Source organism: Hemibagrus wyckioides, linkage group LG22, assembly GCF_019097595.1.
Source record: "Hemibagrus wyckioides isolate EC202008001 linkage group LG22, SWU_Hwy_1.0, whole genome shotgun sequence".
In the NCBI taxonomy this organism is placed as follows: Eukaryota; Metazoa; Chordata; class Actinopteri; order Siluriformes; family Bagridae; genus Hemibagrus; species Hemibagrus wyckioides.
This window is the reverse complement of record NC_080731.1, coordinates 21,411,517-21,432,070: the sequence shown is the minus strand read 5'-3', so window position 1 is coordinate 21,432,070 and position 20,554 is coordinate 21,411,517. Positions and strand designations below refer to the sequence as shown.

Below are 20,554 nucleotides of genomic sequence, written 5' to 3'. Positions count from 1 at the left end.
GTATAATGTACAGTTGTGTATTGTACAGTTGTGTGTTGTGTAGTTGTGTATTGTACAGTTGTGTATTGTACAGTTGTGTATTGTAGTTATGTATTGTACAGTTGTGTGTTGTGTAGTTGTGTATTGTGTAGTTGTGTATTGTACAGTTGTGTATTGTACAGTTATGTATTGTACAGTTATGTATTGTACAGTTGTGTATTGTACAGTTATGTAGTGTACAGTTGTGTGTTGTGTAGTTGTGTATTGTACAGTTGTGTATTGTACAGTTATGTATTGTACAGTTGTGTGTTGTGTAGTTGTGTATTGTACAGTTGTGTGTTGTGTAGTTGTATAATGTACAGTTGTGTGTTGTGTAGTTGTATAATGTACAGTTGTGTATTGTGTAGTTGTGTATTGTACAGTTGTGTATTGTACAGTTGTGTGTTGTGTAGTTGTATAATGTACAGTTGTGTGTCGTACAGTTGTGTGTTGTGTAGTTGTATAATGTACAGTTGTGTATTGTACAGTTGTGTGTTGTGTAGTTGTGTATTGTACAGTTGTGTATTGTACAGTTATGTATTGTACAGTTGTGTGTTGTGTAGTTGTGTATTGTACAGTTATGTATTGTACAGTTGTGTATTGTGTAGTTGTGTATTGTACAGTTGTGTATTGTACAGTTGTGTGTTGTGTAGTTGTATAATGTACAGTTGTGTATTGTACAGTTATGTATTGTACAGTTATGTATTGTACAGTTGTGTATTGTGTAGTTGTGTATTGTACAGTTATGTGTTGTACAGTTGTGTATTGTACAGTTGTGTATTGTACAGTTGTGTGTTGTGTAGTTGTATAATGTACAGTTGTGTATTGTACAGTTATGTATTGTACAGTTGTGTATTGTACAGTTGTGTGTTGTGTAGTTGTATAATGTACAGTTATGTATTGTACAGTTGTGTATTGTACAGTTGTGTGTTGTGTAGTTGTATAATGTACAGTTGTGTGTTGTGTAGTTGTGTATTGTACAGTTGTGTTTTGTGTAGTTGTGTGTTGTGTAGTTGTATAATGTACAGTTGTGTAGTTGTGTGTTGTGTAGTTGTGTATTGTACAGTTGTGTGTTGTGTAGTTGTGTATTGTACAGTTGTGTGTTGTGAAGTTGTATAATGTACAGTTGTGTGTTGTATAGTTGTGTGTTGTGTAGTTGTGTATTGTACAGTTGTGTATTGTACAGTTGTATAATGTACAGTTGTGTGTTGTGTAGTTGTGTATTGTACAGTTGCATTTTGTACAGTTGTGTATTGTACAGTTGTGTGGTGTGTAGTTGTGTATTGTACAGTTGTGTGTTGTGTAGTTGTGTATTGTACAGTTGTGTGTTGTGTAGTTGTGTATTGTACAGTTGTGTATTGTGTAGTTGTGTATTGTGTAGTTGTGTATTGTACAGTTGCATTTTGTTCAGTTGTGTGTTGTACAGTTGTGTATCGTGTAGTTGTGTATTGTACAGTTGTGTGTTGTGTATTTGTGTATTGTACAGTTGTGTGTTGTGTAGTTGTGTGTTGTGTAGTTGCATTTTGTACAGTTGTGTGTTGTGTATTGTACAGTTGCATTTTGTTCAGTTGTGTGTTGTACAGATGTGTATTGTGTAGTTGTGTGTTGTACAGTTGTGTTGTGTAGTTGTGTGTTGTACAGTTGTGTGTTGTGTATTGTACAGTTGCATTTTGTACAGTTGTGTGTTGTATAGTTGTGTGTTGTGTAGTTGTGTATTGTACAGTTGTGTATTGTACAGTTGTATAATGTACAGTTGTGTGTTGTGTAGTTGTGTATTGTACAGTTGCATTTTGTACAGTTGTGTATTGTACAGTTGTGTGGTGTGTAGTTGTGTATTGTACAGTTGTGTGTTGTGTAGTTGTGTATTGTACAGTTGCATTTTGTTCAGTTGTATAATGTACAGTTGTGTATTGTACAGTTGTGTGTTGTGTAGTTGTGTATTGTACAGTTGTGTGTTGTGTAGTTGTGTATTGTACAGTTGTGTATTGTGTAGTTGTATAATGTACAGTTATGTATTGTGTAGTTGTGTATTGTACAGTTGTGTATTGTACAGTTGCATTTTGTTCAGTTGTGTGTTGTACAGTTGTGTATTGTGTAGTTGTGTATTGTACAGTTGTGTGTTGTGTATTTGTGTATTGTACAGTTGTGTGTTGTGTAGTTGTGTGTTGTGTAGTTGCATTTTGTACAGTTGTGTGTTGTGTATTGTACAGTTGCATTTTGTTCAGTTGTGTGTTGTACAGATGTGTATTGTGTAGTTGTGTGTTGTACAGTTGTGTTGTGTAGTTGTGTGTTGTACAGTTGTGTGTTGTGTAGTTGTGTGTTGTGTAGTTGTGTGTTGTACAGTTGTGTGTTGTACAGTTGTGTAGTTGTGTGTTGTACAGTTGTGTAGTTGTGTGTTGTACAGTTGTGTTGTGTAGTTGTGTAGTTGTGTGTTGTACAGTTGTGTTGTACAGTTGTGTAGTTGTGTGTTGTACAGTTGTGTTGTGTAGTTGTGTGTTGTACAGTTGTGTGTTGTACAGTTGTGTTGTGTAGTTGTGTGTTGTACTGTTGTGTAGTTGTGTGTTGTACAGTTGTGTAGTGTAGTTGTGTGTTGTGTAGTTGTGTGTTGTGTGTTGTACAGTTGTGTGTTGTACAGTTGTGTAGTGTAGTTGTGTGTTGTGTAGTTGTGTGTTGTACAGTTGTGTGTTGTACAGTTGTGTGTTGTGTAGTTGTGTTGTGTAGTTGTGTGTTGTACAGTTGTGTGTTGTGTAGTTGTGTGTTGTACAGTTGTGTGTTGTGTAGTTGTGTTGTGTAGTTGTGTGTTGTACAGTTGTGTGTTGTACAGTTGTGTGTTGTGTAGTTGTGTGTTGTACAGTTGTGTGTTGTGTAGTTGTGTTGTACAGTTGTGTGTTGTACAGTTGTGTGTTGTGTAGTTGTGTGTTGTGTAGTTGTGTGTTGTACAGTTGTGTGTTGTGTAGTTGTGTGTTGTACAGTTGTGTGTTGTGTAGTTGTGTGTTGTACAGTTGTGTGTTGTGTAGTTGTGTGTTGTACAGTTGTGTGTTGTGTAGTTGTGTTGGACTGACCTACGAAGGTGAAGGATCCCGGCTGGACTTGGTGCAGTCCGTCACTCTGCATAGCGAAGGTGACGAGGAAATACATGCCTAAACTCCCCCAGACAAACAGGTGATTGACTGCTGTCCAGTACGCCAGGTCCAGTCCCAGCTACACAGGAAGGACAGATGGAGAGATGATGGTTACTGGTACCAGTCTCCTCCAGTAACTGTTATGTAACGTCATGATGCCCTCACAGTGATGTAGCCTAACAGTACAGATACCGTCTGTAACAGAACACTGCTGTGATACAGTGTGTGTGTGTGTGTGTGTGTACACACCTGAACACACACGGTGATGATGAGGCAGGTCTGCGTGAGCAGGGCGAAGGACTGGTAGTCAGCAGTGTCATGGAGGGTGAGGTAGGGCACGAAGAACAGCACCAGGGAGCTGTAGCAGCTGTGGAGCGCACACTTCACAAAAGTTCCCTTGTTAAAGTACACACTCAGCTGACCCGGTCCATAAAGCTGTGGGTACTCCAGACCCCAACTGTCGTTCACATCCTGAACCATAAACACACACACACACGGTTAGAGAATGAAGTATGGAACAGGTCAGTGTTGGTTAGAGTGTGTGTAGGTACCTGGTCGAAAAGGCCCATACCCAGCACCGGGAGTGCCGTGTACATCAGGTTATAGAGAGCAATGAAGGCCTGGTCATACACCGTCTACACACACACACACACACACACACACACAGTCATGATGGACAGACACAAGTCTCTGTTTAAATGGAGAATGAATTTTTAATAGAGAATGCTTTCTACCCCTCTCTCTCTCTCTCTCTCTCTGTCTCTCTCTCACTCACCTGGGCGGAGAACCCGCAGAAAAAGGCATACCAGAAGTGGACAAAGGTGAAGGTGAAGTTCTTGTAAAAGAAGTAACGTAGGAACTTGCTCATGCGCAGGTAGGACCAGCGGCCATGTACCAGCAGGAGGCGCTGCAGGTAACGGAACTGAGCGAAGGAGAAATCGCTGGAGAGAACGGCCTGCATGCCCTCCTGTCCACTGATCCCCACTCCGATATGAGCCGCTGTGGGGAGAGAGACGGGGGGCAGAGAAAGACAGCGAGGGGTGGGGGGTGACAGAAAGAGAGACGGAGGCAGAGAGAGACAGCGAGGGGTGGGGGGTGACAGAAAGAGAGACGGGAGCAGAGAGAGACAGCGAGGGGTGGGGGGTGACAGAAAGAGAGACGGGGGCAGAGAGAGAGGCACAGAGAGAGAGAGAGGCGGGGGCAGAGAGGGCAGAGAGAGAGAGAGAGACAGGTAGAGAAAGACAGAAAATGAGAGAGAGAGAGACAGGTAGAGAGAGATAGAAAATGAGAGAGAGACGGATAAAGATGTTCATAATCCTATATTTAAATAAATAAATTTTTAGTGATATAGATGATTTACAAACTCAAGGTCTAAATTAAAACTGTACAATCATTTCCAGCTCTATGTTCTGAATTTGGTAAAGGACAGAAGCTGAATGACCTCAGTGAGCACCGGACTGACCCTTAATCATGCTGACATCATTAGCGCCGTCTCCTATAGCCAGAGTGACCGCCTGCTTGTATTTCTTAACCAGCTCCACCACCCGAGCCTTCTGAAGAGGAGTGACCCGACAGCAGATGACCGTCTTACACATGCAGGCCGTACGCAGGAACTCCAACTCCAAACTGTGCTCCAGAGCATACGCCTGCACACACACACACACACACATACACACACACACATACACACACACGCACACACACACACATGTACATGTTATGGTTCAGCCCCTCTGTGGGTGGATACTGCAACGTTCAGGAAAGTATTGTGTTATTATGTGTTTGTCTCACCAGGCTGTGACCGTTGATGACCAGGCCATAATCACCACTCACGTTCTCGTCATGCACCACCTTCGGCTCGTTACCCAGAATGCTATCTGAGATAAAAGATGCTTCCTCACCCGAGTCTGGACGGATCTTCAGCCGCGCTTCTCTGAGAGGACGAGACAGAGATCACACACAAAGGGTTCAGAGTGAAACACTCCTACACACTATATTACACACATGTCCACCAGGGGGCAGTCACTTATTACACTTCATTACAGACTAACTACACTGATGACCTGACTCTGTCAAAATCTGACACAGACATGTCCTGTCAGTGCTGTTCTCCCAGAGCCCCGCCCAGAGGCTGATGACATCACTGATGAGGTCAGAGACCTAACATATGGAACTTCTCTCAGAAAACAAATCTAGATAAGACTGACCTGTGTGTACATCTGCCCTTTGTTCTGATTTTAAAGATAACTCTGGATCAAACGAGCAAGTCTCAGCACCCACACACACACACACACACACACTTCCTCCTGTTCCCCTAAGCGGTTTAGTTTATAATAACGACCATGTTTATTGTCACCTGAGTTCCCTCCTCACTTCCTCATGCGAGTTTGCAGAGATGATGAAGACGTCGGTCATCTCCTCTCGCAGCAGGTTACAGGAGTAGCCGATGTTCTCTGCGGTTTCTGTGTAAAAGCATGAGGATCAGTGTGTTTCAGAGTGGAACAGTCTGTCTGTTACGTGACTGATGTGTTTGAGGACTCGTCACCTTGCTTGTCTCCGGTCAGCACCCAGACCTTGATGTCAGCTTTGGTCAGCTGCTCGATGGTCTGTGCCACACCGTCCTGGAGCTTGTCCTCTATCGCTGAGGCTCCCAGTAACTAACACACACACACACACACATATATATAGAGCTCACTGCAGGACTTCTCAAACTTTATGATTAAACGAATTTGAGTCTTTTTTACTAGAAGATTTTATTCGGTCAGTAAAATATTTCCGTGTAGCTTTAAGAGACCGATGGAATTTTCCAGTGCACTGACTTTACCAGTCTAGTGGGAAGTTTTGTGCTATGAAATTAATCCATACTGGGGCAAACACCCGCTGTGTTAATGTCGGACATGACACAGGTTTGTGTAGCGGAGAGAGATGGGCAGGAACAGGTGTCCAGTTTTTAGCAGAATAACACTAATGCAGTACATCAGGATAGAAAAAAGCTTGCACTAATTTAAATGTAACTCTCTCTTTCTCTCTCTCTCTCTCTCTCTCACTCTGTGTGTGTGTGTGTGTACCTGCAGGTCTCGTTCAATCTCCTCATACAGGTCATTAAGCTTTTCTTCCCGTTGATCAAGCGAGGTGCTCGCCTCATGGTGGCGCTGTTTCCACTCAGAGAAATACTGTTCATCCAGATCCTTATAGGCCAAGACCAGTGTGCGCAGACCCTCCCCAGCAAATTCCTACACACACACACACACACGTATGCAGTATGTACAGGTGTGTAAGTGTATGTAATATAACAATTTATGAAGTCTGAAGCTTGCAGAACAAAGAAAGGTGTGTGTGTATATGTGCGTGTGTGTGTGTGTGTGTGAGAGACCTACGTTCAGGTGTTCTGTAGTGACCTCCATCAGTTTGCTGCAGGATTTGTCCAGTCGCTCATAAACGATGGTGTCTGCTCCTTTACAGTAGAGTGAGAGCTGACCCTCTGGACTCCGCACTGAGACAGACAGTAAACCGTCACACACCTGGGCATCATACAGAAGGTAACACACACCCACATGTACATGGACATGGACATACAGAAGATAACACACACCCACATGGACACGGACATACAGAAGGTAACACACACCCACAAGGACACGGACATACAGAAGGTAACACACACCCACATGTACATGGACATGGACATACAGAAGATAACACACACCCACATGGACACGGACATACAGAAGGTAACACACACCCACATGGACACGGACATACAGAAGGTAACACACACCCACATGGACATGGACATGGACATACAGAAGATAACACACACCCACATGGACATGGACATACAGAAGGTAACACACACCCACATGGACATGGACATACAGAAGGTAACACACACCCACATGGACACGGACATACAGAAGGTAACACACACCCACAAGGACATGGACACGGACATACAGAAGGTAACACACACCCACAAGAACATGGACACGGACATACAGAAGGTAACACACACCCACAAGAACATGGACACGGACATACAGAAGGTAACACACACCCACAAGAACATGGACATGGACATACAGAAGATAACACACACCCACAAGGACACGGACATACAGAAGGTAACACCCACCCACATGGACATGGACATACAGAAGGTAACACACACCCACATGGACATGGACATACAGAAGGTAACACACACCCACATGGACACGGACATACAGAAGGTAACACACACCCACAAGGACATGGACACGGACATACAGAAGGTAACACACACCCACATGGACACGGACATACAGAAGGTAACACACACCCACATGGACATGGACATACAGAGGGTAACACACACCCACATGGACACGGACATACAGAAGGTAACACACACCCACAAGGACATGGACACGGACATACAGAAGGTAACACACACCCATATGGACACGGACATACAGAAGGTAACACACACCCACATGGACATGGACATACAGAGGGTAACACACACCCACATGGACACGGACATACAGAAGGTAACACACACCCACAAGGACATGGACACGGACATACAGAAGGTAACACACACCCACATGGACACGGACATACAGAAGGTAACACACTCACATGGACACGGACATACAGAAGGTAACACACACCCACAAGGACATGGACACGGACATACAGAAGGTAACACACACCCATATGGACACGGACATACAGAAGGTAACACACACCCACATGGACATGGACATACAGAGGGTAACACACACCCACATGGACACGGACATACAGAAGGTAACACACACCCACAAGGACATGGACACGGACATACAGAAGGTAACACACACCCACATGGACACGGACATACAGAAGGTAACACACACCCACAAGGACATGGACACGGACATACAGAAGGTAACACACACCCACATGGACATGGACATACAGAAGGTAACACACACCCACATTGACACGGACATACAGAAGGTAACACACACCCACATGGACACGGACATACAGAAGGTAACACACACCCACATGGACACGGACATGGACATACAGAAGGTAACACACACCCACATGGACATGGACATACAGAAGGTAACACACACCCACATGGACACAGACATACAGAAGGTAACACACACCCACATGGACACGGACATGGACATATAGAAGGTAACACACACCCACATGGACACGGACATACAGAAGGTAACACACACCCACAAGGACATGGACATACAGAAGGTAACACACACCCACAAGGACATGGACATACAGAAGGTAACACACACCCACATGGACACGGACATGGACATACAGAAGGTAACACACACCCACATGGACACGGACATGGACATACAGAAGGTAACACACACCCACATGGACACGGACATGGACATATAGAAGGTCACCCACATGCTCACGGACATACAGAAGATAACACACACCCACATGGACACGGACATACAGAAGGTAACACACACCCACATGGACACGGACATACAGAAGGCAACAGACACCCACATGGACATGGACATATAGAAGGTAACACACACCCACATGGACACGGACATACAGAAGGTAACACACACCCACATGGACACGGACATACAGAAGGCAACAGACACCCACATGGACATGGACATATAGAAGGTAACACACACCCACATGGACACGGACATACAGAAGGTAACACACACCCACATGGACATGGACATACAGAGGGTAACACACACCCACATGGACACGGACATACAGAAGGTAACACACACCCACATGGACATGGACATATAGAAGGTAACACACACCCACATGGACACGGACATACAGAAGGTAACACACACCCACAAGGACATGGACACGGACATACAGAAGGTAACACACACCCACATGGACATGGACATACAGAAGGTAACACACACCCACATGCTCACGGACATACAGAAGGTAACACACACCCACATGGACATGGACATACAGAGGGTAACACACACCCACATGGACACGGACATACAGAAGGTAACACACACCCACATGGACACGGACATACAGAAGGTAACACACACCCACAAGGACATGGACACGGACATACAGAAGGTAACACACTCACATGGACACGGACATACAAAAGGTAACACACACCCACATGGACACGGACATGGACATACAGAAGGTAACACACACCCACAAGGACATGGACATACAGAAGGTAACACACACCCACATGCTCACGGACATACAGAAGGTAACACACACCCACATGGACATGGACATACAGAAGGTAACACACACCCACATGGACACGGACATGGACATACAGAAGGTAACACACACCCACATGGACATGGACATGGACATACAGAAGGTAACACACACCCACATGCTCACGGACATACAGAAGGTAACACACACCCACATGGACATGGACATACAGAAGGTAACACACACCCACATGGACACGGACATGGACATACAGAAGGTAACACACACCCACATGGACATGGACACGGACGTACCGATGACGGACATCCTCTTGCGGACGTTGTTGAAGTCCAGAATGGCGAGCAGCTCGTAGCAGCGCGCTTCACCCAGCTCCACCACATACAGCGACTCCGGAGAGCGTGAGCGGAACACGAAGCCAAAATTACGGGCTGCCGTCACCAGAGCGCCCTCATCTGGAGACTGAGCCTGATATACCAGCTCTACACACACACACAGACACACACACACAGACACACACACACACACACACACACAGACACACACACAAGGGTTAAATCTCTTTAATGTGTCCTGTTATAATGTCTGTGTTCCTTATAGTACTTAAACTAGTGCTTATTTATAGTTAGACAGACAGATAGACAGACAGATAGATAGATCTGGCATTGTTGTACAGCGCTGTAGATACAGATATCTGTTAAACGCTGTAAATGTAAGTGAATTGTACTTTTTATCCCCACCCTCTGAGAGAAGGGTGGACCTCTCGCCTCTCTGGAGCCCTACCACTCCCTCAACTCTCTCTCTCTCTCTCTCTCTCTCTCTTTCTCTCACACTCACACACACACACACACACACACACACACCGTTGTTGGTCTCATCAGGCATGACAGTGTGGCACAGAGCGAGCAGTCTGAAGAAACTGCAGACTTGTGGAGTGCCGAGCTTCACTGCCTCCAGGAGAGAAGCATCATAGAACTGGAACTTTGGGTCAGCGAGATCGTTAAAGGAGAAATCCACAGGGAGTGTGTCCTGCACACACACACACACACACACACTTACTTTATACACACACTGCTAGAATGAATGTAAAACTATGATCTGGAATTTGTTGGACTCAGAGCCTCAGATCTCAGCTTTAGAGAGTAACAGAACAGACTGGAGTGTATCAGTGTGTTTGTCCTGACCTCATTAATCCACACTGAATTTGGGGAAAATCTCAGAAAGTCACATTTTTGCCTGAAAAAACACAAAGGTCCATTTTTTGGGGTGTCATATTCACAGGGTTTATTAATGAGGGTCAGACATAGAGAGGAGCACAAGTTTCACCTGAATATAACACTCCAAAGCTGAGATATGAGACATCAACTTCTCCACAGATTCCAGTCATTACACTGTACAGGACATTTACACACTATAATCACACACACACTATAAATACACACTCTCTATAATCACACACACACACTATAAATACACACTCTCTATAATCACACACACACACTATAAATACACACTCTCTATAATCACACACACACACTATAAATACACACTCTCTATAATCACACACACACACTATAAATACACACTCTCTATAATCACACACACACACTATAAATACACACTCTCTATAATCACACACACACACTATAAATACACACTCTCTATAATCACACACACACTATAAATACACACTCTCTATAATCACACACACACACTATAAATACACACTCTCTATAATCACACACACACTATAAATACACACTCTCTATAATCACACACACACTATAAATACACACTCTCTATAATCACACACACACTATAAATACACACTCTCTGTAATCACACACACACACTATAAATACACACTCTCTATAATCACACACACACACACTATAAATACACACTCTCTATAATCACACACACACTATAAATACACACTCTCTATAATCACACACACACACTATAAATACACACTCTATATAATCACACACACACACTATAAATACACACTCTCTATAATCACACACACACTATAAATACACACTCTCTATAATCACACACACACACTATAAATACACACTCTATATAATCACACACACACACTATAAATACACACTCTCTATAATCACACACACACACTATAAATACACACTCTATATAATCACACACACACACTATAAATACACACTCTATATAATCACACACACACTATAAATACACACTCTCTATAATCACACACACACTATAAATACACACTCTCTATAATCACACACACACACTATAAATACACACTCTATATAATCACACACACACACTATAAATACACACTCTATAATCACACACACACACTATAAATACACACTCTCTATAATCACACACACACACTATAAATACACACTCTCTATAATCACACACACACTATAAATACACACTCTCTATAATCACACACACACACTATAAATACACACTCTCTATAATCACACACACACTATAAATACACACTCTCTATAATCACACACCACACTATAAATACACACTCTCTATAATCACACACACACTATAAATACACACTCTCTATAATCACACACACACACTATAAATACACACTCTCTATAATCACACACACACTATAAATACACACTCTCTATAATCACACACACACACTATAAATACACACTCTCTATAATCACACACACACTATAAATACACACTCTCTATAATCACACACACACTATAAATACACACTCTCTATAATCACACACACTATAAATACACACTCTCTGTAATCACACACACACTATAAATACACACTCTCTATAATCACACACACACACTATAAATACACACTCTCTATAATCACACACACACTATAAATACACACTCTCTATAATCACACACACACTATAAATACACACTCTCTATAATCACACACACACACTATAAATACACACTCTCTATAATCACACACACACTATAAATACACACTCTCTATAATCACACACACACACTATAAATACACACTCTCTATAATCACACACACACTATAAATACACACTCTCTATAATCACACACACACACTATAAATACACACTCTCTATAATCACACACACACTATAAATACACACTCTCTATAATCACACACACACTATAAATACACACTCTCTATAATCACACACACACTATAAATACACACTCTCTATAATCACACACACACTATAAATACACACTCTCTATAATCACACACACACTATAAATACACACTCTCTATAATCACACACACACTATAAATACACACTCTCTATAATCACACACACACTATAAAAACACACTCTCTATAATCACACACACACTATAAATACACACTCTCTATAATCACACACACACACTATAAATACACACTCTCTATAATCACACACACACTATAAATACACACTCTCTATAATCACACACACACTATAAATACACACTCTATAAAATCACACACACACACTATAAATACACACTCTCTATAATCACACACACACACTATAAATACACACTCTCTATAATCACACACACACACTATAAATACACACTCTATATAATCACACACACACACTATAAATACACACTCTCTATAATCACACACACACTATAAATACACACTCTCTATAATCACACACACACACTATAAATACACACTCTCTATAATCACACACACACACTATAAATACACACTCTATAATCACACACACACACTATAAATACACACTCTCTATAATCACACACACACACTATAAATACACACTCTCTATAATCACACACACACTATAAATACACACTCTCTATAATCACACACACACACTATAAATACACACTCTCTATAATCACACACACACTATAAATACACACTCTCTATAATCACACACACACACTATAAATACACACTCTCTATAATCACACACACACTATAAATACACACTCTCTATAATCACACACACACACTATAAATACACACTCTCTATAATCACACACACACTATAAATACACACTCTCTATAATCACACACACACTATAAATACACACTCTCTATAATCACACACACTATAAATACACACTCTCTGTAATCACACACACACACTATAAATACACACTCTCTATAATCACACACACACACTATAAATACACACTCTCTATAATCACACACACACTATAAATACACACTCTCTATAATCACACACACACTATAAATACACACTCTCTATAATCACACACACACACTATAAATACACACTCTCTATAATCACACACACACTATAAATACACACTCTCTATAATCACACACACACACTATAAATACACACTCTCTATAATCACACACACACTATAAATACACACTCTCTATAATCACACACACACTATAAATACACACTCTCTATAATCACACACACACTATAAATACACACTCTCTATAATCACACACACACTATAAATACACACTCTCTATAATCACACACACACTATAAATACACACTCTCTATAATCACACACACACTATAAATACACACTCTCTATAATCACACACACACTATAAATACACACTCTCTATAATCACACACACACTATAAATACACACTCTCTATAATCACACACACACTATAAATACACACTCTCTATAATCACACACACACACTATAAATACACACTCTCTATAATCACACACACACTATAAATACACACTCTCTATAATCACACACACACTATAAATACACACTCTCTATAATCACACACACACACTATAATCACACACTCTCTATAATCACACACACACTATAAATACACACTCTCTATAATCACACACACACTATAAATACACACTCTCTATAATCACACACACACACTATAAATACACACTCTCTATAATCACACACACACACTATAAATACACACTCTCTATAATCACACACACACACTATAAATACACACTCTCTATAATCACACACACACACTATAAATACACACTCTCTATAATCACACACACACTATAAATACACACTCTCTATAATCACACACACACTATAAATACACACTCTCTATAATCACACACACACACTATAAATACACACTCTCTATAATCACACACACACACTATAAATACACACTCTCTATAATCACACACACACACTATAAATACACACTCTCTATAATCACACACACACACTATAAATACACACTCTCTATAATCACACACACACTATAAATACACACTCTCTATAATCACACACACACACTATAAATACACACTCTCTATAATCACACACACACTATAAATACACACTCTCTATAATCACACACACACACTATAAATACACACTCTCTATAATCACACACACACACTATAAATACACACTCTCTATAATCACACACACACACTATAATCACACACACACTATAAATACACACTCTCTATAATCACACACACACTATAAATACACACTCTCTATAATCACACACACACTATAAATACACACTCTCTATAATCACACACACACTATAAATACACACTCTCTATAATCACACACACACACTATAATCACACACACACTATAAATACACACTCTCTATAATCACACACACACACTAAAATCACACACACCACAAAAACACACTCCCCATAATCACACACACACCCTAACAATACACAATCTCTAAAATCACACACACACTATAAATACACACTCTCTATAATCACACACACACTATAAATACACACTCTCTATAATCACACACACACTATAAATACACACTCTATAATCACACAATACACACTCTCTATAATCACACACACACTATAAATACACACTCTCTATAATCACACACACACTATAAATACACACTCTATATAATCACACACACACTATAAATACACACTCTCTATAATCACACACACACACTATAAATACACACTCTCTATAATCACACACACACACTATAAATACACACTCTCTATAATCACACACACACACTATAAATACACACTCTCTATAATCACACACACACTATAAATACACACTCTCTATAATCACACACACACTATAAATACACACTCTCTATAATCACACACACACTATAAATACACACTCTCTATAATCACACACACACTATAAATACACACTCTCTATAATCACACACACACACTATAAATACACACTCTCTATAATCACACACACACTATAAATACACACTCTCTATAATCACACACACACACTATAAATACACACTCTCTATAATCACACACACACTATAAATACACACTCTCTATAATCACACACACACTATAAATACACACTCTCTATAATCACACACACACTATAAATACACACTCTATATAATCACACACACACACTATAAATACACACTCTCTATAATCACACACACACTATAAATACACACTCTCTATAATCACACACACACACTATAAATACACACTCTCTATAATCACACACACACTATAAATACACACTCTCTATAATCACACACACACACTATAAATACACACTCTCTATAATCACACACACACTATAAATACACACTCTCTATAATCACACACACACACTATAAATACACACTCTCTATAATCACACACACACTATAAATACACACTCTCTATAATCACACACACACTATAAATACACACTCTCTATAATCACACACACACTATAAATACACACTCTCTATAATCACACACACACACTATAAATACACACTCTCTATAATCACACACACACACTATAAATACACACTCTCTATAATCACACACACACTATAAATACACACTCTCTATAATCACACACACACTATAAATACACACTCTCTATAATCACACACACACTATAAATACACACTCTCTATAATCACACACACACTATAAATACACACTCTCTATAATCACACACACACTATAAATACACACTCTCTATAATCACACACACACACTATAAATACACACTCTCTATAATCACACACACACTATAAATACACACTCTCTATAATCACACACACACACTATAAATACACACTCTCTATAATCAAACACACACTATAAATACACACTCTATAATCACACACACACTATAAATACACACTCTCTATAATCACACACACACTATAAATACACACTCTCTATAATCACACACACACTATAAATACACACTCTCTATAATCACACACACACACTATAAATACACACTCTCTATAATCACACACACACTATAAATACACACTCTCTATAATCACACACACACACTATAAATACACACTCTCTATAATCACACACACACTATAAATACACACTCTCTATAATCACACACACACTATAAATACACACTCTCTATAATCACACACACACACTATAAATACACACTCTCTATAATCACACACACACTATAAATACACACTCTCTATAATCACACACACACTATAAATACACACTCTCTATAATCACACACACACACTATAAATACACACTCTCTATAATCACACACACACTATAAATACACACTCTCTATAATCACACACACACACACACTATAAATACACACTCTCTATAATCACACACACACTATAAATACACACTCTCTATAATCACACACACACACTATAAATACACACTCTCTATAATCACACACACACACTATAAATACACACTCTCTATAATCACACACACACTATAAATACACACTCTCTATAATCACACACACACTATAAATACACACTCTATATAATCACACACACACTATAAATACACACTCTCTATAATCACACACACACTATAAATACACACTCTCTATAATCACACACACACACTATAAATACACACTCTCTATAATCACACACACACACTATAAATACACACTCTCTATAATCACACACACACACTATAATCACACACACACTATAAATACACACTCTCTATAATCACACACACACTATAAATACACACTCTCTATAATCACACACACACTATAAATACACACTCTCTATAATCACACACACACTATAAATACACACTCTCTATAATCACACACACACTATAAATACACACTCTCTATAATCACACACACACACTATAATCACACACACACTATAAATACACACTCTCTATAATCACACACACACACTATAATCACACACACACTAAATACACACTCTCTATAATCACACACACACACTATAAATACACACTCTCTATAATCACACACACACTATAAATACACACTCTCTATAATCACACACACACTATAAATACACACTCTCTATAATCACACACACACTATAAATACACACTCTCTATAATCACACACACACTATAAATACACACTCTCTATAATCACACACACACTATAAATACACACTCTCTATAATCACACACACACTATAAATACACACTCTCTATAATCACACACACACTATAAATACACACTCTATAATCACACAATACACACTCTCTATAATCACACACACACTATAAATACACACTCTCTATAATCACACACACACTATAAATACACACTCTATATAATCACACACACACTATAAATACACACTCTCTATAATCACACACACACACTATAAATACACACTCTCTATAATCACACACACACACTATAAATACACACTCTCTATAATCACACACACACACTATAAATACACACTCTCTATAATCACACACACACTATAAATACACACTCTCTATAATCACACACACACTATAAATACACACTCTCTATAATCACACACACACTATAAATACACACTCTCTATAATCACACACACACACTATAAATACACACTCTCTATAATCACACACACACACTATAAATACACACTCTCTATAATCACACACACACTATAAATACACACTCTCTATAATCACACACACACACTATAAATACACACTCTCTATAATCACACACACACACTATAAATACACACTCTCTATAATCACACACACACACTATAAATACACACTCTCTATAATCACACACACACTATAAATACACACTCTATATAATCACACACACACACTATAAATACACACTCTCTATAATCACACACACACTATAAATACACACTCTCTATAATCACACACACACACTATAAATACACACTCTCTATAATCACACACACACACTATAAATACACACTCTCTATAATCACACACACACTATAAATACACACTCTCTATAATCACACACACACTATAAATACACACTCTCTATAATCACACACACACTATAAATACACACTCTCTATAATCACACACACACACTATAAATACACACTCTCTATAATCACACACACACTATAAATACACACTCTCTATAATCACACACACACTATAAATACACACTCTCTATAATCACACACACACACTATAATCACACACACACTATAAATACACACTCTCTATAATCACACACACACACTATAAATACACACTCTCTATAATCACACACACACACTATAAATACACACTCTCTATAATCACACACACACACTATAAATACACACTCTATATAATCACACACACACTATAAATACACACTCTCTATAATCACACACACACTATAAATACACACTCTCTATAATCACACACACACACTATAAATACACACTCTCTATAATCACACACACACACTATAAATACACACTCTCTATAATCACACACACACTATAAATACACACTCTCTATAATGACACACACACTATAAATACACACTCTCTATAATCACACACACACTATAAATACACACTCTCTATAATCACACACACACACTATAAATACACACTCTCTATAATCACACACACACACTATAAATACACACTCTCTATAATCACACACACACACTATAAATACACACTCTCTATAATCACACACACACTATAAATACACACTCTCTATAATCACACACACACTATAAATACACACTCTCTATAATCACACACACACACTATAAATACACACTCTATATAATCACACACACACTATAAATACACACTCTCTATAATCACACACACACACTATAAATACACACTCTCTATAATCACACACACACACTATAAATACACACTCTCTATAATCACACACACACTATAAATACACACTCTCTATAATCACACACACACACTATAAATACACACTCTCTATAATCACACACACACTATAAATACACACTCTCTATAATCACACACACACACTATAATCACACACACACTATAAATACACACTCTCTATAATCACACACACACTATAAATACACACTCTCTATAATCACACACACACTATAAATACACACTCTCTATAATCACACACACACACTATAATCACACACACACTATAAATACACACTCTCTATAATCACACACACACTATAAATACACACTCTCTATAATCACACACACACTATAAATACACACTCTCTATAATCACACACACACTATAAATACACACTCTCTATAATCACACACACACTATAAATACACACTCTCTATAATCACACACACACACTATAATCACACACACACTATAAATACACACTCTCTATAATCACACACACACTATAAATACACACTCTCTATAATCACACACACACACTATAATCACACACACACTATAAATACACACTCTCTATAATCACACACACACTATAAATACACACTCTCTATAATCACACACACACTATAAATACACACTCTCTATAATCACACACACACACTATAATCACACACACACTATAAATACACACTCTCTATAATCACACACACACTATAAATACACACTCTCTATAATCACACACACACACTATAAATACACACTCTCTATAATCACACACACACTATAAATACACACTCTCTATAATCACACACACACACTATAAATACACACTCTCTATAATCACACACACACTATAAATACACACTCTCTATAATCACACACACACTATAAATACACACTCTCTATAATCACACACACACTATAAATACACACTCTCTATAATCACACACACACTATAAATACACACTCTATATAATCACACACACACTATAAATACACACTCTCTATAATCACACACACACTATAAATACACACTCTCTATAATCACACACACACTATAAATACACACTCTCTATAATCACACACACACTATAAA

The 20,554-nt window shown here is 39.0% G+C and overlaps 1 protein-coding gene across 3 annotated transcripts in view; it reads right to left on the bottom strand.

Moving 5' to 3' along the window:
* Positions 1-20,554, bottom strand: part of atp8b5a (ATPase phospholipid transporting 8B5a) — a 75,358-nt gene that overhangs the window by 7,646 nt on the left and 47,158 nt on the right. For all 3 annotated transcript variants that reach the window (XM_058374953.1, XM_058374954.1, XM_058374952.1), the window contains 12 exons: positions 10,226-10,391; positions 9,659-9,844; positions 6,518-6,633; positions 6,209-6,373; positions 5,686-5,797; positions 5,497-5,602; positions 4,932-5,073; positions 4,603-4,786; positions 3,916-4,139; positions 3,692-3,775; positions 3,390-3,611; positions 3,081-3,219 (listed from right to left, as the gene is read on the bottom strand). In XM_058374953.1, the coding sequence (XP_058230936.1) occupies positions 3,081-3,219; positions 3,390-3,611; positions 3,692-3,775; positions 3,916-4,139; positions 4,603-4,786; positions 4,932-5,073; positions 5,497-5,602; positions 5,686-5,797; positions 6,209-6,373; positions 6,518-6,633; positions 9,659-9,844; positions 10,226-10,391 (1,846 nt within the window). The remainder of the gene's footprint in view (positions 1-3,080; positions 3,220-3,389; positions 3,612-3,691; positions 3,776-3,915; positions 4,140-4,602; positions 4,787-4,931; positions 5,074-5,496; positions 5,603-5,685; positions 5,798-6,208; positions 6,374-6,517; positions 6,634-9,658; positions 9,845-10,225; positions 10,392-20,554) is intronic.